Raw genomic sequence first — 22,035 nt, forward strand, 5'->3', positions numbered from 1 at the left:
TGGATATAAGATCTCCTGCTCTGTAGTTCTTGGCTTTTTCGTTTTTTTGTTTCGGTTCGATCCCGGTCTTTGGGTCGACTGCCTTTGTCTTAAAGGAAGTTGGTAGGCCAAATTTGATCGGTCCGAGATCCCTCGTTTTTTTTAGGTTGTGCCTGTTTCTTCGGAGCCGATGTTCTTATCTGTTCGACGTTCTTTGTCAGGTCGAAAGTACCCTTCTGACCTTGTGGCGTCTTTGGAACCTGTGGTTTCGGACCGATGCCTTGCTGTCTCGGCTCGATGGCCTTCTTCGGGTCGATTTTCTTCGGCTCGATCGTCTTCGGTTGCACAGCCATTGGTTTGTCGACTCTCTGTTTCGGTTTGACAACCTTCTTAGGCTAGAGTCCCTTTTTTGTGTTGTCGGCTGTTGGCGCCGATCTTATCGGTTCGACTGCCTTTTGCTTTGGAGTGGATATAGGTGCGCTGGCCTTCGGCTCGACGACCCTTGTGTTCGACTCCGATGGATCGACATAGTTTGGTCCGAAGACCGTATTGTCGACGATCTTCTTTGGGATCGACTCCGATGGATCGACGTAGTTTTGTCCCAAGACTGTGTAGTCGATCAGTTTTGGTTTAGTTTTCGGTTCCATAACTTTGTTTCGATACCAACAATCTCGGGTAATGTTGATCCGATGGCTCTTTTCAAATATTCTTAGCCGAGCTGTATCGCGGGGCTATAGAATGGGTTTCGAGATCTTGGCTAAGGCCTCCCGGCGATGCCTCGACCTGAGCCTGTGGAACCATAGAAGTGTATGTTTGGGGCGTTGTACTCACGGTTGGCCCTGTTTCATCACTGGAGTCGTCTTCGACGGCTCCGATCCCTTGTTCGTCGTCTCCTACCTCGACAATGTCTTCTCCTTCGTCGACATAGTAGTTTGAGTCATGCTCTGAATCTTGATCCGACTGTTGATCTGATTCTTCGGCTTCGGCGAGATCTTCATCCTCGAAGATATTTTCCGGCTCCGGCGCTGGTTTCAGCATGATTAGCCTAGCGGCCCGTCGAATTCGAAGTGTCTTTTTGGATCGAAATTGGGCACAAACTAGGCAGTCGGCTTCATTATGTTCTGGAGATAAACACTTGTTACATACAGGGTGTTTATCTATATGTGGGAAATTCGAATTACAAAGAGGGCATCTTTTGAATGGACTTCGTCCCATCGACGACCGGTCTTCTTGGCGTCGAGAAGGCCCGCGCCCCGATTAGACGTCCTGAGTTGAATAAACTGTAAATAAAGCTGTCGGCACCGCTCGAAAACAATACAGACGAGTCCGAAGGCCTTTTGGCCTTTTAGAAAAGTTTTTTTCGATTCCGAACTTCGAGTAAGGTAAAGTACATCCGAACCCAATGGCGGAAAAAAACAATCGGAGGATGGAGAGGATGCCCATGCGCACTGTAGTCCAGGGGAGGAGCCACCTATCTAGTGATACTTGGAAGACTCTTCCAGGACAGCAATGTGCAATCATCCGGACCCAACACTAGGCGGGGATCTATGCACAGATATGAATTCAGCAGCCCACATGCCTCGAACATTTTATTTATAAGGGCGACAGGTGCTTCTGGGACAGAAGTATGGGGTGCAGGGAGTACAATGCTTGATGTGCGGTTTTAATGTTTTTCCTTTTCAGCTATTCACCACACAAGCGCTCAACAAATGTTTGCTACATCCTTGGGTTGGTTTGGGAAACACTGGCTCTCCTTCCGCTCTCGCACCTTAGGGGTTTGGGTTACTCCAGATATCTTTATCCACAGTGCCATTATGGTTACAGTCATATCATGGAGCGTAAACGGTCTTCTGGACTATATTAAAAGATCAGCTGTTGTACGCTATATTAGACGGCACAGACCAGACGCAGTGCTGCTCCACCTCATGGAAATTCGCTGTTCCACCTCATGGAAACTCACTGCTCTTTCCTGGGATGCTTCAGAAATGACTGAGTGCATAATGCATGCAGGCTATGGCAGGGGCTCTTGATGAACAGTTATACTCCTTCATAAGACATTCCCTATTACAACCTCTACAACTTACTGGGATTCTCAGGGGTGTTATTTTGGTATAGAGGGGTGGCTGGAGGCTAATTACTTAAATTTGGTAACTTGCTATAGTCCGTGTCCAATGTGGCGCTTTAAAGAGTGGTGTCTCATGGACCAGAAGTGTGCAGAATTTTTGAAAGAGAAGATACAGACCTTCTTCCATGAAAATCAAGGTTCCGTGGTCTCCCGCAGTACTTTATTGGCATCAAGCATGCCCTCTCTCAGAGGCGGTCTTAAGCGGTAGGTGCGATGCGATGAGCGGTGGCATCAGGCACACATTTCTGAGTTTGTAGCCCAGATCATTGCACTTGAAAACGCAATGGAGGGATATTTATGACAGGACACTGGCCACTCAATGGAAATGGTGCGGTCCGAGCTCCATCAAATCTCCTTTGAGGAGGCGTGCTAATGTTGAAGGGCGTCTACTCAAAGGGTATATGCAACTGGGTGACAAATCAGGCAAGTTAGTATACTGGCTAGCAACCCAGGAGGTTTCCAGTAGGGTGGTTCCAGCTTTTAGAAATTATTCTGGTGCCCTGTGTAAGGAACTACCTGCCAATGCCCAAGTGCTTATAGCCTATTACCAAGATTTATATGTGGCAAACCCACCTCCTCTAGAGGAATATCGCCACCCCCCCCCTTGGGGATATTCCCCTAACAGCTATCCTCCCCTCCTTAGTGTGTGAACTAGATTTGTTGCTCTCGTGGACGAGGTAGAATAGGCAATAACTGATTTCCAATCAGGACGGACGCCCAGATGGGTTCCCTATTGAGTTTTTCAAACGATACAGCGATCTCGTCTGTAACACTTTATGCTGATGCTCTGAAAAGCAGTTCCTTTTCCTCAGACCTCAATGTTGTCACCATTGTAGTCTTGCGCAAAGCTGGCCAACCGTCAGAATGCTGTTCAATCATACCCCTCATTAATGCTGCGATCAAGATATCTCCAAAGGTGTTTATTTATTTATTTATTTTTGACATTTGTACAGCGCTCTGTTACCCGTGGGTGTCCTGGCACTAAGTATCACTCCTTAGGGAAAGTCGAGTCAGAAATGAATTGGTTAACAGTCAGGTCTTCCACGCCCTTCTAAAGGCCATAAGGTGAGTCATCTATCCAAGAGCAAGGGGCAGGACATTTCAGGCCTTAGTTGCACCCAGCACAAAGCTTCTGCCTCCCCAGCGTGCTCTCCTTATGTAAGGCACTGCAATCAACCCTGCATCAGCTGATCTAAGGTGTCTGGTCGGGCGATACCAGTAGAACTACTACCGGAGAAATGATGGCCCTAGACCTCGTAAGGCCTTAAATACCAGGCACAGTGCTTTGAACAAGATCCGCTTTCGCACCGGAAGCCAATAAAGTTTGGATAGCTCCTGGGACAGGATCAGCCAAACCCTCTCATATCTGGTGCACCCAGACCAGTATGGCTTTATACCGGATAGGAGTACCAGCCATTGCATTTGAAGGGTGCAGCAAGCCCTCTCCAGAGCAACTCATTTGGGAGGAGAACTCGCTCTTCTCCCGATTGATTTTCTAAAGGCCTTTGATATGGTCCCCAGGCGGTACTTCAGCATGCCAGCTTAAACCTGCTGTATACTGCACAGACTGAGGTCAGAGGGATTCTCTCCTGACCATTCCCTATTCGTAGGGGCACACGTCAGAGTCATTGGCCCACCTAATAAGATGCGACGTGCAAGTTCAGGGATGGCGCTGGGAGATACAGAGACCGCATTGCCTTATATGCGGATGATGTTTTGCTTTTCCTAAGTGAACCTCGGACAACGGGACCCTGGCGTCTCAAGACCCTTTGGCTAGACGCAGAGGAATCAGGCATTTGGGTGAACGCTAAAAATCTGTCCATGTTTCGGTGGCTGGCGATGCAATGGGAAGAATTTGGAGTCCCAATATCCAGATTAGACAGAACCAGTCTTTTCAGTATCTTTGGGGTCCACTTACCTTGTTTTCTAAACTTTGCTTGGTCTCTCAGTTTTCTCCCTCTTCAATTAACAGTGGATTAAGATTCACATAAATGGAGCCATCTCCTATTCAACCCAATGGGGTGCATTGCCTTCTTTGAGATGATGTGCATGCATTGATACCTCTATGTCCTGGTGATTTATCCCTACCCCCATATTCCCCAGTCATTCACCGAGGCTCCCTCACCTCAAAATTAACTTCTATTATTTAGGCAGGGGGCATCATTGAATGGCCTTTGCGTCGGTTAGGAAGTTGTTGTTTGGCAGAGACCTTCGTGCACCAGAACTTTACGTCTATTAGCTTGCCGCTCGTCTGGTCCAGGTGAATGAGTGGTTCACTGGGGTTGGGATGATCCTGCCTATCTGCTTAAATGACATTTTCTAGGTTTTGACGGATTACTGTATCATTTAAATGGCGCCCAGTTGTCCACGGTGGTTCCGTCCTTGTGCCTCACCCTCTGGATGTGCCGCCTGACAGATAGGACACCTCTGTGGCGGGACACCTGGTTCCGTCAGGTTGACAGCCTTGCGGGTTTCTCCCAACGCCTCATTGGCATTACCTACTTTGGTGGCATTCCTAAAGGAGGGCTCCTGATGTCCTTTCAAGAGCTGCAGGAACAAAATAGCTTGTCACAAACACAGCTTTTCAGTTACTTACAGATGTGTTACACCCCAGCAGATAAGCAGATGCCTGAATACAGTCCTCTTGACGGAAACAAGTTGATGGGTCGTCTACGTAAGGGTGGAGCAACATCAACAATTTATTGATCCCTGATTATCAATGTCCTGGATCACTCCTCACATTTACGCCGTAGGAGGGAGGGCTGGGTGGGAGAATTTGAAGATGAGGACTAGAGAGATGCCGGTCTTGCCCTGCGGAAAATAGTTATTTTCAGCTTTATGCAGATGGGCGAGTGGGGAGCTAACTCATTGTGCAGGCTGCCAAGCCCCAAATGTCGATTTCCTTCACATGGCATGGTCCTGTCCACGCCTAGAGTCCTTCTGGGAGGGAGTGACACAGGAGAGCTCTGCGGTCCTGGATCATAACATTGAATTGGGCCACCGAGAGGTATTACTGGGACTATTGGAGTAAATTGGTGAATCTCGTGCTGAAAGGAGAATGGTGTGGTGTCCCTGGTGGCCAAAAGAGGCATTTCTCGCTACTGCAAGCTACCGGGCCCCCTCCCTTGAAATATGGTGGAGGGGTGTAGTCTAGTGTTGTGAGCCAAGAACGACTATTCTACGAGGCCCGTGGTTGCCCTCAAAAACATGAAAAGATATGGGGACAGTGGTGTGCCCATTATAAACTGCTTTTCTAAAGTTACATTGTGTTTGGGGGACAGTCGGTACCCATTGTTCAAATTGTGGAACGCTATTTCATGATTTTACTTCTTTGTGGATGCAGCGGTGCATTACTAAATTTAATACAATTTGGTTAATATAAAAATTACAACCAAGTCTACAAATGCAAATACAATGAGGTGGAGACAGGAAGGTGTAGAAATGACGGCCTTTTAATTGGATGTTAATGAATTAATTGGATGGCAATTAGAGAAACAATAGGTAGCAAGAAGTCCAGGTCAAACGTACTCAACTGATGCTCACCTCTAATTCTTTGTCGCTCAAAGACCCCACACTGCATAGACTCTGGTTGGATGACTCACTATTTAAAGGACCCTGAAACGAAAAGATAACACGTTAAGCCAGACGGTCATAACATGTGCAGTGGTATTATAGTTCAACCAAAAAAATACATGAAAACATACAGAATATTTCAGTTTAAGGTTCATGAAGTATTGGTTATTAGTTCGACATTTCTGCCGGTACTAACCAAGAATTATTTTCTAATTTTATTGATATTTATATTTCCACATGTATCTAACGCCTGAGTGTACACTCATCTCAGTAGGCTTTAATTTAAGTCATCAAATAAAATGAAAATGCACTTTCGTCTAAAAACATTGGCACTTTATTGGGAGCAAATCTATGATCCTTAAAGTTTTCTCAGAATATTTTTTTTTTTTCCAAACCACTCTTTACCCTGTCCATAAGCACTGCTAGGGAACTTCAGGTAGTGTTTCACAACATGAATGTGCAAGTGTCCATAAGCACTGCTAGGGAACTTCAGGTAGTGTTTCACAACATGAATGTGCAAGAGAAAGAAAAATGTACAATTGGGCTATTACTTATATTCAAAAGAGGGAAATCACCCCTTTTCTGGAAAAATAACAAAAATGGAATACACAAAATGATAGACATTTGCGAGAGGTAAGACATTTTTCGCACAATATTTTTTCCCCCGAACAATTGGAAGTGCAGTTCTCCAAAATATCCACCACATGAATTTGGTTGAAATGGGAACCAGACGGATCGGAGAATTATCCATTACACAATTCAGGAAGTGCAATGTTGCTCTTTCCTCTCAAAGAAATGTAAAGCATTAAGACATTAACATGAGACAAACGCAGTAAGAAAATTATCCTGTATATTTTTCAACTATTTGCTTGGTCATCAACTACAGATTAATATTGCAAAAGGCTTAACCTGTGACAATTCCCCACAGCATGCTTTCTCGAACTATGACAAAATTTCATTTGCTATGAAGGTCAGAAATCATTTAAAAAAAATGCTACTTACCCAGTATGCATCTGTTCTTGGTATGTTGAGCTGTAGAATCTCATGGTTTGTTTAAGATTGCCATCTAGTGTTGGGTCCGGATGTTTGCACTTGTTTTTCTGGAAGAAGTTTTCCCTAGTCACAAGATAGGGGACTCCTCCCCTAGGTAATAGTGCGCATGGTCATCGACTCCATATTCAGATTGTTTTCCGCAGAGGGTGAGAGAATGGAGTAGTAGTGAAGAATAGAGATGTCCATGCGTAAGTATGTTTAGTAAAAACAGAGAACAGCAGCAGCTACAGGTGGGTGGGCACATGAGATTCTACAGATCTCCATACCAAGAACAGATGCATACTGGATAAGTAGCATTTTACAGTTTGAGGCATGTGAGCGGTAGAGCACATGATTTGAATAGACTATACAGCAGTCTCCCCGAAACTGTGGATATCCTGTAATGGTCGTGGTGTCTGAAATTACGTTTTAATTACTGCTTGACCCATATTAGCTTGTTTTCTTGCTAACACATCTACACAATAGTCTTTTGTGAATGTGTGTGGTGTAGACCATGTTGCAGCTTTGCAGATATCAGTAATAGGGATATTCCCTAAGAAAGCCATAGTAGCCCCTAACTTGCGAGTGGAATGTGCTCTAGGGTATACTGTAAGAATCCTTTTGGCTTTTTGGTAACAAATCTGAATACATTTGGAGGAGCCAAGCTCGCGACCGTGATGGCCGCACTGTAGCTCGGCTCTGTCAACCTTCTTGCCTGAAGCACATATCCTGTACCTCATCCTGCCCCGAGGAGACACAATTGACTAAATATGGGAAGGTGAAACATTGCTGGCACTTACCATCCGTCCCGGGGGCTCCTGGGTGCTGTGGATCTGGAGTTGTGCCCTTGTTTGTTCCGGAGCACCCGTGGCGTGCAGGCCGGGGACTCTCCTGTGACGGCCGGCCGGAGTGGTGTGTCAACGCCGGCCCCCGGTGGTGGAGAGGGGTCGGCTGAAGAGGCCGTTGTGCGGTTGTTCCGGTGGCGACTGACTGGGTCCAGGCTGGTGGCCCGAGGGCTCTGTGGCGGAGCGCGGCCCGCCTCGGACGGGGGTAGACCGTATAGGAGGCTGGTCCCCCCTTTGTTGCCTTGTCCGGCCATCTTGAAGCCCTCCGCCCGGACTCGGCGGGCAGCGCCCGTGAGACGGTGGCGCCGGTGACCCCTGTTTTTTTGGTGGCCCATCTTTCTGCACCAAGATTGCCATTGCTGGGGTTAGAGGAGACTCCGGTGGGCCTCATTCGAACGCCCGGTCCAGAAGTTAAGGAGCGGAGAGTCCCTGCTGCACTGACAAGATGGCCGCCGGCGCCCCGGGTCCCGGACCGGCTTGGGGCGGCGAACCTAGTTTGTCGAACCACACGATGGCTGAGGCTTGTGGGCGTGAGCCCACGATCGGTGATATCTTGGCCGCCCTATGTTCTTTACGTGCGGCCATGGCCCTCGACGCTGTTCTGCTAGACAGCGGTTCTGCCGCCATGCCTGCTGGCCCGTCCCCCATGAGTGTGGCTCGACTGATGGTGAGTGCTGATTCGCTCCCTTCGGCTGCTGCGAAGAGCGATGCCGTCGTGCACCTACAAGCCTGTATGTCAGCGGCCCCGAATCTCCAGGAAGCTTTGGCTGTGGCGACCAGGAGCGGGGACCCCACGTTGAGACCCGTCCATGCCGGTCGGGCTGGGGAGCCCGGCGGATGTTTGAATCGAACTGCTTTAGTGAGGTCCCGTGGCTGCCTTACAGGGGTTCCCTCGCTGTTTTGGACGACGGGGCGGCACCCAGTCTGTTTGCTGCTCCTGATATTGCTACTTGCCAGTCTGGTTCATCGCAGCCACTACTTGCTTTGCTGTTTGAGCCTGGGGTCCTCTAGACTGCACCCTTGGCCTGCCTTGTTTCGATCCTGAGTGTACTCCATGCCGAACTGCTTGCTACCTACCACCTTATTGCGCACGAAAGCTATGCTCAGGAAAGGACAGGGGTGAGACAGGATTGCTTCGGCTAACTACTGGTTAATGTACGTGGACGAGGACTACCCGTAGTTGGAACAATATGGCCGACTCCTTTTCCTGTTCCTGATGTTTGAGGTTGTGTCTCTCTCGCTTTGCTGTGGGTTTCAGCTGTGTTAAGGCGGGGGGGTAGGAGCTGAATGTTCGACTGCAGATCTCCTCTCCCACTGGATTCCTTTCCCCTTTCCCTTCTCTTCTTCTTTTGGTCTGGTGTGTTCTTTTTCTTACTTTCTGATTCTTCTATATTTCGGGTTCTAATTAGGGCAACAGGCACGCTGCTGGGGGGGTAGGCCGCAGCCTTCTGCAGGGGTGCAGGGTGGTGTGGGAGGGACGGGATCTTTCTGAGGTTGGTTTTCCTTTTTCTTTAGTTCTATGGCTCTTTTGTATCCCTTTATCGGGGCGCGGTGTCTGCGCGTTGTCTTCCATGGAGCGTTAGCGGGTAGTAAGAAGTTGCTTTCCCGCTTCTATGATATTGACTGCACATACAACATGTTTTACATGACTTGCCCGATAGCGGGTCCTCCAGATCTGTGTGCTTTACTCGCCGTGGAGCGAGTGCAATGGCGCTGCGTTCTTTCTTTCCCTCTTTCTGACATTCTCTTCTCTACCCCTCCCCTTTTTTTCTTTATTTGGGTTAGTATAGTGGATGGTTATTACATTGCTGCTCTGACTCTTCTGATCCGTGCCAGCTCGTATTCAGGTGGTACCGGGTGTGTGGCGGGCCGTGGTGAGAACTGATCTGAAATGGGGTGATCATAAGTTGATTTCTGTCAATTGCTGCTGGTATTTCCATTTATCAAGGCCCCTATCTATTGATGCTTTACCTATAGTCCGCCATGGGAATTTAGACGTCGAAAGTTGCAACTGATCCTACTATACCTCCTATTATATTAAAAAAACGTAACCTTATTTAATCCTGCTTCTAGCGGTTACACTCGGCCTCTTCATCTTGGATTGCTTGCCTATATACCACTGGATGACTGCTGGGAAACTTAAATGATGACTCTTGTGCGTTCATAATGTGTCGTGGCCGGCCTGATTGGTTGTAGGCCCGTATTTGTATGCTTCTATTCGCACAATAAAAGTTTTTAAAAAATCTGAATACATTTGACAACCCACCTAGCAATTCCTGTATACTACAAATAGTCGTTTGGTTTTATGAAATGACTTTGTTCTTTCAGTGTAATACAAAAGAGCTCTTCTGACAAGTAAGGTACGTAAAGCTCGCTCTGCAACAGAGTCAGGTTGAAAGAAGAATACAGGTAGTTCAACCAACTGATTAATGTGAAATGCAGATACAACCTTAGGTAGGAATTTAGGGTTGGTACGAAGAACCACTTTATGTAACTGAAAAAAGGGTTCTTCTATGGTTAGTGCCTGTAGTTCACCCACTCTCCTCAATGAAGTGATTGGAATGAGGAAAGCTGTTTTCCAAGTAAGGAACTGTAATTCACATTTGTGCATGGGTTCAAATGGCGGACCAATTATCGTTGTGGGGACTATGTTAAGATTCCATACTGGGGCAGGTGGAAGTCTTGGTGGAATTACCCTTTTTAGCCCTTCCATAAATGCTTTGACGGCAGGCAATCGAAATAGCGATAAATGTTGTCTATTTTAAAGGCAAGCTGCTAGGGCAGCAAGATGCAGTTTGAAGGATGTATAGGCCAATGCGGACTGCTGCAAATGCAATAGGTAGCACAGTATGTTCTGTATGGTAGCATCCAGAGGGTTGTTTTGATTGTTATTGCAATAAATAACAAAATGCTTCCATGTGGCTGGATAGCAGGCCTTGTGGTAGGCTTTCTCGCCTATCTAATACTGTTCATACAGTCTGGTGGAAGGTTGAGATAACCAAACTCTATGACTTCAGGAGCCAGATGGCAAGGTTGAGCTGTTTGGGATATGGGTGTTTGATTTCTCCAAGGCTCTGTGTGAGAAGACTAGAAGTTCAATGTAATTTTTGATGTGGTACTAGAGAGAGTTCCAACAGGGTTGTGACCAGGGTTGACGTGCCCATGTTGGAGCTACCAGTATTAGCATGAGGGAAGTTTGCCTGACTTTACGAACCACTGATGGAATGAGTGGGAGAGGCGGAAAAGCGTAGGCAAATATACCTGACCAGTTCATCCATAGAGCATTGCCTTTGGACAACGGGTGTGGATACCTGGAGGCGAAGCTTTGGCATTTTGAAAGTGGATCCTAGGTAATCCTGAACTTTGGCTGAAGACGTGATTTTACTTCATTGACTGAGAACCCTAGCTGTTAAAGCAGCTGAATGGTTACTGAGATGTACTTGCAACATTTTTTTTTTTTGTTTGTTTTTTTAGGTCCTCATTTGTGCAATATTGTTAGTAAGGAGTTATCGGGCCCCATTCTCTCTTTATTCTTTGCCTTCACTGTCATGTAACTGGGTGTGCGGGTCTGGACAGTACCCCTGTGTTTTGAAGAAATGAGGGTCCCCATATCTCCATTACTCTGTCGAAGGATTTAACGAGTGGAGGGGGGGGGGGAAGGGTAGGGGGGAGCTAGCCATTCTGGCTACTCCTGCAGGCCTTCTCCTGACTTTTCATTGCTCACACAATCATTGGACTGTGGTAAGATTGAACTGTTCCGGCCCATCCAGTTAAGACATTGCCCATGTGGTTTATCTCCCAAAACAGTCTAGTTTAATCCTAGCTGGTACTTTCCCAGATTTCCCAAAATTTTAACTTTTTACTAGATGCTTTTCTTTTGTCCAGTTTGTATATTCTTAATATTGAAATCAGCCACTTACTGTGTAGCAGGGGGACTGGACTTACCCATTTCACACAGATCTCTCTCCTAGCTAATAATATTAGTAAGAAAAGTAGATTTTCCTGTACTTTAGAAAGTTTTTTTGGGACACTTGAGCTCATTACCCCAAAAATAATTAGGTCCATACTTACATTTAGATGTCTTCCTAGCACCTCATCTAGTGTCTTACCTGCCATTGGTTATTTAATTCCAGCGTTGGCAGATCTTTCCCCCATACTTTCTCTGGTATACGGAATTCTTCCTCCCCTGCTAGGATCAAAGCCCAGTACCAATACGAGATTTCTTTGTGAATAGCAACCTTTTTCAGCATCTCTTTTTCCAGAGCTGTGTTTCCTGCTCTAACTTCTTTTAAAGATTTTGTCCAACTTAAGAGCTGGTAGTATTTTAATTTTGCTATGGAGGCATTTGTTGTTGAAGATAGTGTCGCCCAATCAGTTATATTGTTCTGAGACAGGAGTTGTCCCCACTTTGTTATTCCTGCTGTTTTTATCGGGAGTGCTAGTTTATCTTTAAGACACTCAGGAGTGCCTGGAGAATCCCATATTGGGGCCAAGTCACTATAATAGGGGATATTTAGAGTACATCTTATGCCGAACCATGATTTTGCCGCAGACTTCAACATCTTAAGTTTGATTTTTTTGAAGAATTTTGGGTGCCCAAATTTGTAGAGGAAATGGCTAGTTTTATTGGTCATTGTTTGGAGATATGACGGATAACTATCGAATGTATTTAGCAACTTCCTACTTGATTTAAATTGGAATGCTCTACAATACTCCAAAAGATCGGGACTGGCAATTCCCCCCTGGTCTTTTTTCCTTCTTAGCTTACTCCAAGCAATTCTGGGGGTTTTTGAAGACCAGATAAAACTTGAGATTTCTCCCTGAATTTCTTTTATTGTTTCTCTCTTGAATTCCAATGGAATGGCACCAAAAGCAAAGGTAAATTTCGGTATAATTGACATTTTTATTATATTGGATTTGCCCAGTAGAGTTAGAGGTAGTCCATCCCACACTTTCAATAGCTTCTTAACTTCCTTTTCGATTCTTTGGATATTGATTTGCATTATTTTGTCTAAGTCTTTGACTAGGTATCTAATTTTATCCTTATAAGGACTGGTAGTGTGATCATTCCAGCTCATTGTTGCCGTCTTGGCTTGATTAATTTGGTAGTCAGAGATTTTTCCAAATCTGGTCAGGGTCTCTTCTATTGATGTTAAGGACCTACTTAAGTTGTCTGTGAAGATCATCAGATCGTCTGCGTACAGGGCTATCTTCTTGGTCCAGTCTTGGAAGGAGAAGGGGGATATCGATGGTTCTTTTCTGAGACACTCTGCCATTGGTTCAATATATAAATCGAAAAGCAATGGGGAGAGGGGGCATCCCTGCCTTGTTCCTCTCTGTATCTGGATGTTTGCTGTGAGGTTGCCATTGATTAATATTTGTGCTCTAGGGGAACTATAAATTTTTACCACCATATTCAGGATATTTGTCCCCAGATTGAATTTTTTCAGTACTTCATTCAGCTATACCTAGTTAACTTTTGGCTGCGTCAATGGTAATTATTGATAGAGGAAGTTTCTCGTTGATGGCTATATCTATGGAGCCGATCAGTTCTTGTGTTAAATCTTGTATTTGTCTTCCGGGTATGAATCCCTTTTGGTTGCAATTTATTAGTAGCCCTGCTATTTTCCCCAATCTCTTAGCCATAATTTGTGTAAAGATCTTATAATCGCAGTTCAAGATAGAGATTGGGCGGTATGATTCGCATTTCTTTGGGCTTTTACCTTGCTTTAGAAGAATGGAGATTGTGGCTTCATTCCAAGATTCTGGGAGGTCGTCTCTTTCCAAGAAAATTTTATTCATCAAAGTTGTTAAGGGGGAAACCAGTGACTTAATTTTGTGTAGAATTCATTTGGCAGGGCATCCGGACCGGCTGCTTTGCCTCTCTTGAGGTTTTTTTAATACATCTACTTCCTGAGTTGTGATTTCTGCATTTAATTCCTCTCTCAACTCTGGTGCTAAGGTTGGAAGGTTTAGAGCCCCCAAAAAATGCTTTATTTCTCCATTTTCGGGTTTGCAATCTTCCTTGTAGAGATCTGAGAAGAAAGCGAGAAATTCTTGTTTTATTATAGCTTCTTCTGATCCATTCTGAGCTGGGTTTCGAGGGTCAATACAAGCAATTTTGTTCCTGGATTGATCTGTCTTGACTTTCCATGCAAGCATCTTGCCACAACCCTCCCCATATTCGTAATGGGCGAGTTTGCTAGCTTCCCATTTTTCTCTGACTTTCTTTTCCAAGATTTCTACTATACTTTCTTTTTGGCTCGATCTATCTGCCTCCAGTTGCTCTTTGCGAGAAGGGGATGTTGCTGCAGCTATTTGTAGATCGAGATTGTTGATCTGATCTTCCAAATTATGGATCATTTGTTTCATTCCCTTTGATTTATGTGCCGCTAGGCTAAGGATATTCCCCCTAATCACCGCTTTATATGCATCCCAGGTTGTCTGTACTGGGGTGCCATCTTTATTGTCCTCAAAGAAAAACTCGGTCTGTTCTTTAAGCTGCTCAACAATCTGGGAGTCTAGGAGAATTGTGCGATTCATGGTGAATCCTGTACCTTCCGTACCAACCTTTAGTTTTAAGGTGATCAGGACCGCCGAGTGATCTGAGAGATGAGCAGGAATATGCTCTACTTTATAGAGTTTTTTCGACTAGCCCTTGGTCAACGAGAAAGAAGTCTATTCTTGATTGTATTCCAAGTTTTTTATTTTTGAAAGTGAAATTGTTTTGTTTATCACCTTTTTCTTTCCAAATGTCCACTAAACACAGATCCCTTTTGTACACTCCTAACCAGTCTCATTTTTGGCAGGCTTGTTTGTCTTTCACTAGGAAGACGGTCCATTTTTGGATCGAGTATAATATTAAAGTATCCACCCAAAATAATGGGTGACGAAGCCGAGAGTAATTGTGAATACAGAGTTTGTAAGGGGACTGGGTCGTCCGTATTTGGACCATAATAACCTGCCACTGTTAGGACATTGTTACATATCCTCACTTTAGCCAGCGCCCATCTCCCTTTTGGGTCCGTTTCTATTGATTCCACTTTCGCTTTTAAAGACTTTTTAAAAAGGATGGCAACCCCCTTGACAACACACTCCTGGTCTGTGCAGATGTACGAGTCTACCCAATGTAATTTTTTCATAATGTCTTCCCACTCTTTTTTTAGCAGATGCGTTTCCTGAAGTATTATAACTTCGCTATCTATTGTTTTTAAATATTCTAATATTCTCCTTCTCCTACTCTTGGTTCTTAGTCCATTTACGTTCCAGGAGGTTATTTTCACATGTGTTTTATCTTTTTTCATTTTTTTCTGCATTTTTTCTTTTTGTCGGCCTCCGAGTTCCCCTTCTTTCTTTTACTCTGTGTGTTGCTGAGGACATATTTTTGCTTTTTTCCCAAACTTGCTCCCATCTCCTGTGCATGATTTTTCTAACTTTTTTTTTTCGTAGTGTACAAGTTATAAATTAAAAGTCACCCCTTCCCTGGAGAAACCTCCCATTTTCTTCTCTGGGCTTTGTTGATAGCCCTCTTTGAGCTCCGTGTCTTGTTATTTTAAACTAAGAATACTCTGGTGCAATTATCCAATGATGTTTATTTCTGCGTCTGGTCAACGCAGCTGTTCTAGGAAAGATTTGACTTCTTTAGGATCCCTGATATTGTGCATTTTATTCCTCCACATGATCCGGAGGGAGGCCGGGAATTTCATCTGGACTGTAGCGCCAACTCAGGCATCATCTGCCCCAACTCCCCCTGCCTATCTTGTGTTGCTTCGGAGCGTATCCTGAAGGACCAGTCGTCTTTATTGTATGATCCAGTTTTTAAAGCTTCACTTAGGAGTCTTTCTTGGAGAGAATATGTTCGGAAATTAACCAGTATTTTCCTCGGATTTTTCCTTTCCTTACTTTTTCCAAATGGGTCTCTGTGTACCCGCTGGATGTCGTCTTCTAGTCCAAGGCCTTTGCTCCATGGAAAGAATTCCTCCAGAAGAGAGACGATGAATTTCTTTATGTCTGTACCTTCCCTGCCTTCCGGTACATTTAAAACTCTAAGGTTACTTCGTCTGGAGTGGTTTTCCAAAGTTTCATGCTTGTCGGGGATTATTTTGTCTGTTTCCCTCAGCATTCTTATTTCTTTCTGGTTAGACTCGACTCTTCTGCTTAGTGAAACCACTTCTGCCTCTACTGCTGTTACTCTTTCTCCTACGGCATTTAGTTTCGTATCTAGAAGTTCGCATGCTTCCTGGATCTTGCTTTGGTTTCCTTCTGAGATCTCGAATCTCGACCTAATTTCTTCTAGCATTTTTTCTAGGAGTATATCGGTGAAGGTTCTCGTCTGACTTAGGTTTTGGATTTGGATTGAGGGTGGAGACTCGGTTTGGTCTGGGCGTTGGGCTTGGCTGGTTGCGTCTGCTTTCCTCGTTGCTAACACAGCTGGGCCTGTTGGGAGTCTGGGTGGAGTATGCGTTGAAATAGGGGGGTCCCCCATCCGCCTCTGCTCAGGGCCAGGTAATTTTGACTGTAGGTCTTGTTCCCGTTTCTTCTCCTGGCTTTGCTCTTGTAATTTAAAGAAAGATATTAATGAGGGAGTTATCTTGATCTTCGCACAGTCTGGCCCCTCTCGCATGTCTGCTGTACCCCCGTTTTTTTTTGTGGTTTTCCTGCCTTCCCTTGTACTTTAGGGGGTTTCTTGGGTTTTCTTCTTGTGCTTCGGGGGGCAACGGGATGTTTGGTAGTTGGTGGTTGGTTTACTTTAAAGAACTGCCTATTTCTTAAGCAGTAAGTGGATCTCCCTTTAGAATCTGGGGTCTGGCCTGGCTCTTCCTCTGTGGGATGATCTAGCTGGGTGGGAGGGTTTTTGTCCAATTTTCCTGTCCACCCAAATGCTGTCTCACCCCCCTCCTCACAAGGTAAACAGGAATCAGTCTCAAAGCAGATCGCTTGTTTTTGTATAATTTGTTTCTGGGAACCAAGCTTTTCAACCTTTCCCCCTTTGTCTTCAGCTCCCACCCCTCCCTCCACATTCCGACCTTGTCCCCGGCTTACCCGGTTCATGTACTGATCTGAGGGGGCCCTGGAACTCTTCTTTTCTGTGTCAGCTGTCCGTGAGACTACGACGGACTCCTCCGCTGCCCCCGACACTTTGAACCGACCCTTCGAGTCAGTTTCGCACCTTTTCACCCCCGCATAGGGCTCCGGTTTCGCTGTGCTCTCGCTGCTGTATGCGCGGTCACCTCCTCCTTTCCCCCGGAAGAAGCCCGCTATTCTGCGCGCTGCCCTCCGGCAGTTCCTGTTTGCCTCAGACGCCGCCTCCCACCAGCCGGCGTGCATTTGGTGTGCGGGACCAGGCAGCAAAAGGCCCTTCAAACAGGGCACAGACAACAGGTAAGTCCGGTATTATTATTGGCATCCCCTCCCTGCGCGCGATCCTCCGTGACCCTCAGCACCAGGACGACGTGCAGGGCGACATGCAGACAGCAACTGGTGGCAGAAGGCAAAGGCCCCACTCAAAGTGGATTGGCGAGGGTCCGGGCGATCCTCTCAATTCAGTCAGTCAGCCAGCTCGATATATAGTGAAGAAAAGAGCAAGAGATTTTGTAAAAACAGATACGCGACCCTTATTGCGGCATGCTGTCACTCAGATAAGTCTGTATGCAGATTTGGTCATTTTGGCGTGTGGCAGCACGGAGCTCCCGACCGGGCTCACTGACCGTCCGCCATCTTTCTCCTTTAGTGTACTTGCGACAATGCTGGTATGTGCTGGCTTTGATAAGCCAGTTGTCCAGAAAGGGTAAGACATACGTGCTTTGTCTTCTGAGATGTGCAGCTACGACCGCCAGACATTTTGTGAATACTCCGAGGGCAGTGGTCACTCCAAATGGGAGCACTTTGAATTGGTAGTGTTGACCAGCTACCACAAACCTGAGAAATTTGCGGTGATCCCCATGGAGTGGCATATGAAAGTAGGCGTACTTTAAATCTAGAATAGAAAAAAAAAATCCCTTCTGCAAAAGGGGAGTATTTGTTGCAGTATTACCATGTAGCAGTGGTCTGACTGTATGTAAAGGTTGAGTTCATTGAGATCCAATATGGATCTGAGAGAGACGTCCTTTTTTGGAATTATAAAGTAAAAGGAGTACAAGCCCGACCCTTGATGTTGAGGTGGTACGGGCTCTATGGCTTGTTTTAGTAGCAGGGATTGTGCTTCCTGTTTGAGAAGGTTTAGGTGAGCCGGTGGAAGTCTGTGTGACTTTGGAGGAATGTTTGGGGAAGTGTTGATGAACTCCAGGAAGTAACCAGAATAGATAATTTGAAGAACCCATTTGTCTGTTATGGACTGCCACTTTGGTAGAAATGGTGACAGTTTTCCCCCTACGGATATTAAGTGGTCGGAGGAGACTATGGGCAAGTCACTGTTTTGTATTGGATGCGAGGTACTTGTATTGGAACCTCTACCACTGCCCTTGCCGTTGTTTGATCTATAATTGCCCGACTAGAAACCCTAGGAACCTGAGGGTTGATTATTGCCCTTGTAGGAGGACGCAGTGTCTGAGGAAGTGGTTTTAGATCTTGCTCGATAAAAGGAGCGACAAAAGGAACCACGCCCTTGTGCAGACTGAAATGCTGCCATGGATTTAACCACTTAAGAAGCCTTCTTCATTTTAATCAATGAAGTGTCTACTACCAGCCCAAAAAGGGTGTTCCTTGTCAAAGGGTATATTTAGTATGGACGTTTCAACCTCCGGTTTAAACCTCGATATGCGCAGCCAGGCATGTCTTTTTAAAAGAACACTAGTGTTTACCGCCATGGCAGCTGTATCAGCAGCATCTAGGGAGCATCTAATTTGGTTGTTAGACATTAACTGCCCCTCACGAACAAGATCTTGCGCTTTTGATTTGTGTTCTTTAGGGAGAAATTGGATGAGTTGCTCCTTTTAATCCCAGTGTGCACGGTCATAGAGTGCTAGCAACGCCTGTGTATTGGAAATACGCGAGAAGTTAGCAGCCTGGGAGGCTATCCTTTTTCCTGAAGCATCAAGGAGTTTAGACTCTTTATCTGGTGGGGGTGCGTCTCCAGTAGTATGGGAGTTTGCCCTTTTCCGTGCATTAGAAACTACTAGTTAATCTAATGGTAGTTGACCTTTTATGTAGACTGGATCTGATGGGGCAGGCTTGAATTTTTTTATCTACCCTCGGGGTAAGGATACGGGCTCTAACAGAATCCTTAAAAATGTCTACATATCTGGTCATGCCTTTTAACATGGGCAACATGTGTGTAGGCTTTTGTATGTTTTGTAGAGTCTCGAAAAGAAAATCCTCTTCAATAGATTCTCTGTGTAGTGGGACTCCATGGTAAGTAGAAGCCCTACTTAACAACTCGGCAAATCCTACAATGTCATCTGGTAGAGAGGGTTTGATAGAATACATGTCCGGGTCTTTATCAGTGGGAGAATCAGTATTATTGTCATCCCACAAGTCTCCAGGTTGATGGTCATCATTATTATCCCCATCCCCCTGATTGTCAGGAGTGTGTGGTGGTGAGTGCTCAGGTGAAGTTGGCACAGGCATAGTAGGTAGAGAAGGTGAAGAGAGTAAAAGGAGGAGGGGAAGGATGTCCCAACAGATCTCTTCTTCAATGGTATGTGGTATTCCTCTTCTGTAGTAGCACCTCTTTTAGAGTCACATTAGTGGTGATATGTCCAGTCTTTGGGTGTATAACCAGGATTTTTTGTTTCGGATCCGGGTTGTCGATCGGATCACCGAAGGCATGTTTTTTGGGGACTGTCGTCTCTATGTGTTTTGGCGCCAATGGTTTCTTGGCCGGGGTTTTCGGATCCTAACTTTGTTTCGGTGTTGACGGATGATGTTCGGTGCCAGACTTTCTTGGGCGCTGAAGTCTTTGGCTCAGTGCCCAATTTGACATGGAGCTTTTAGGATCCAGAATGCTTTTTAATATGCTTCAGTGCAGAGCCAAAAGGCGAGGCTTCGGAAGCTTGTTCTCAGCACCCACCGGGGCCCGAAGGCGCAGGTTGGTGCAGAGTCATTTTCTTCGATGAAAGTGGAAGATGGGGCGAGGTAGGAGCTGTACTCAGGGTACGTTGTCCAATAGGGGTGTCTTCATCCTCATCAGAGCCATCATCGGAAACAAAGATGTTTCCTGTTCCTCATCGGCTGCGATGGGCTAGTCGCCTTCCTACTCGTCCGATTGAGGTCTGAAGAGGTCCGAGATGGAACCTGCTTGTTGTCTCTGCATGTTGCATCGTCGGGCCCGACGATCGCTGAGAGTCTTTTTGGAGCGGAAAGCTCGGCACGCGTCGCAGAGATTTCTGTGGTCGGATGACAAACACAAATTGCACACCTCGTGTGAGTCAGTGCGTGGGTATTTCGCGTGGCACAGAGGACAGAACTTGAAAGGAGTTTGTTCCATCAACTGCGAGTCGAACCAGGGGCTAGGCCTGACGGCCTACCATGAGCTCTCTGAAATTTTCTTTAGGAATCATGATCCGCGAAGAAAGGGGAATGCGAGCGGAAACAATATTGTCGAGTGTGAATGTGATACGCGCCGAGAAGGACCAAAGAATCTACGTGGATGACCATGCACACTATCACCTATGGGAAGAGTCCCCTACCTTCTGACTAGGGAAAACTTGTTCCAGAAAAAACTGTGCAAACATCCGGACCCAGCAATAGCGTGCGATCTTATACAAAGCATGTGAAATACAGCTCACATGCCTCGAACATTGGTATTTTTCCGCTTTTACTAGTCTCAACAGAAGTTTTGAAAAAGGAACAGTGCTATGTGCGGAATGAAACAAAATGACAGTTCTCATTTCCAAAAGAGGGCATGCAAATTGCTCTTCTTAAGCGGCCAAGCTTTTTTTTTTTAATCAGAAGATTTCTCTCCGGTATCTAGGCTCAGACGGCCACATTACAACTTTCCAGCAAATACACAGATCAGCATTAGTACCACTTGAAACCCACAATAGGGATAATGTTTGGGATAGGATTTAGGGGAACAAGGAATACTTTTTGGGAGGGGAGCCAATCAATAGGCAAGAGTAATTTCCCTGGAGGGGGGTGGTTACTACTATTTGCATTCTGCCCACCTCTTTGATATTTTTATGTTTTGGTAGTTTTTGAGTGGATTGAGTCTCAGGGTGGGGGGTAATATGAGTCACTTAGGAATGAGATTATGTATGTGTTGGGGGTTTGCTTTCGCTGTAAAGTTTGCTTCCATCTGCGGTCTTTTTTGCTTATGTCAAACCTCCTTCTCATGGAATAGCAGTCTTTTTTGCTTGATATTTTTTCATTTTAATTTATTGCAGAAGCAATTGTTTCCTTTATCGTTGTGGTGAATCCTGTAGGAGGGTGTGGAGGTGTGGCTGTTAGGCAACTTATTTTGCAATCTTTTCATCTAACGTCTATCTCTAGCCCGTTTGAACATTTCTTTTTTTACTGCTGTACTAATGGTTGAATCTTTAGCTTTTTGTGATTGTCTTTCAAAGTAACATTGATTGGTGCATGTTCTACTACCTTGTGATATGTGTAATCTGTTTTATTTCTCCTTTCTAGTGGGACTTCTTTGCTGCTTGTTGTGTCTGTGCAGATTAGGTGCAGTTGATCGACAGTATTGACATCTCTGGCAAGTGAGTGAAATCTTTTGAGTATAAAGATCTTTGTGTGCTTTGTACTGATGGACATTTCTTTCCAGATTACTATATGTTGGTAGTTTTACTTTCTGCTTTATTAAGCCACAGTTAGTGTACTACTTATTTTACACAATGTTGGCTATTAACTTATTTGTTATGTCCCTTTCATTAGCAAGGGATTACGGCTAACGATAGGTTGACTGATAAGCAGGTGGTTGGTTTGCTTTTTGAATCTTCCTTGGACCATGGTTCTTAGACTGACTCTGCATCAGAGGCGGAGGACGAAAGCCAAGATTCAGGCAGTGAATTTGATGTCCAAGAGCAATCGTCCGATTACAAAGTCACTATCACTGTGGAGAATGTGCCTCTTTCAGAGGAAAACACAGATACGCCGATAGCGCAGAAAGAGGAATCTGGATTCCAGCCCTGGACTGGAAGACCTTCCACAGAAAGGACTGAACTCTCATTAGCCCTGAAGAACGAGTTACTTACCTTCGGTAACCATGTATATGGTAGAGACACAATCTAGCTGCAGACTCCTTAACTTAAAATATCCCCAGGCGTCAGACTGGATATGGAAAAGTTTTTGCCCAGCAGTACTTCTGCACGCCTGGGGCGGCGTAGCCCGGCTCCGTCCTGATGCCCACAGAAGTGTTGTCAATGGAGCCATATAAGAACCCCCCCCTCCCCCCTCCCGGCGTGCGGACTTCAGTTTTCTACAGTGAGACTTTTCGCGCCACAAGGCAGAACCACGACAAAACTGAACATAGGAACAGTGTGTCAAAAAAGAACAAAACCCCTGAAACAGCAATGATAAAAAAAATCATAGAGGAAC

General features: G+C 45.5%; 1 protein-coding gene across 2 annotated transcripts in view; it reads right to left on the reverse strand.

The window, feature by feature from the left end:
• Window positions 1-22,035, reverse strand: part of TLK2 (tousled like kinase 2) — a 1,405,344-nt gene that overhangs the window by 1,173,046 nt on the left and 210,263 nt on the right. For both annotated transcript variants that reach the window (XM_086923830.1, XM_086923831.1), the window contains exon 3: window positions 5,648-5,719. In XM_086923830.1, the coding sequence (XP_086779956.1) occupies window positions 5,648-5,719 (72 nt within the window). The remainder of the gene's footprint in view (window positions 1-5,647; window positions 5,720-22,035) is intronic.

Source organism: Lissotriton vulgaris, chromosome 5 (genome assembly GCF_964263255.1).
Source record: "Lissotriton vulgaris chromosome 5, aLisVul1.2, whole genome shotgun sequence".
In the NCBI taxonomy this organism is placed as follows: Eukaryota; Metazoa; Chordata; class Amphibia; order Caudata; family Salamandridae; genus Lissotriton; species Lissotriton vulgaris.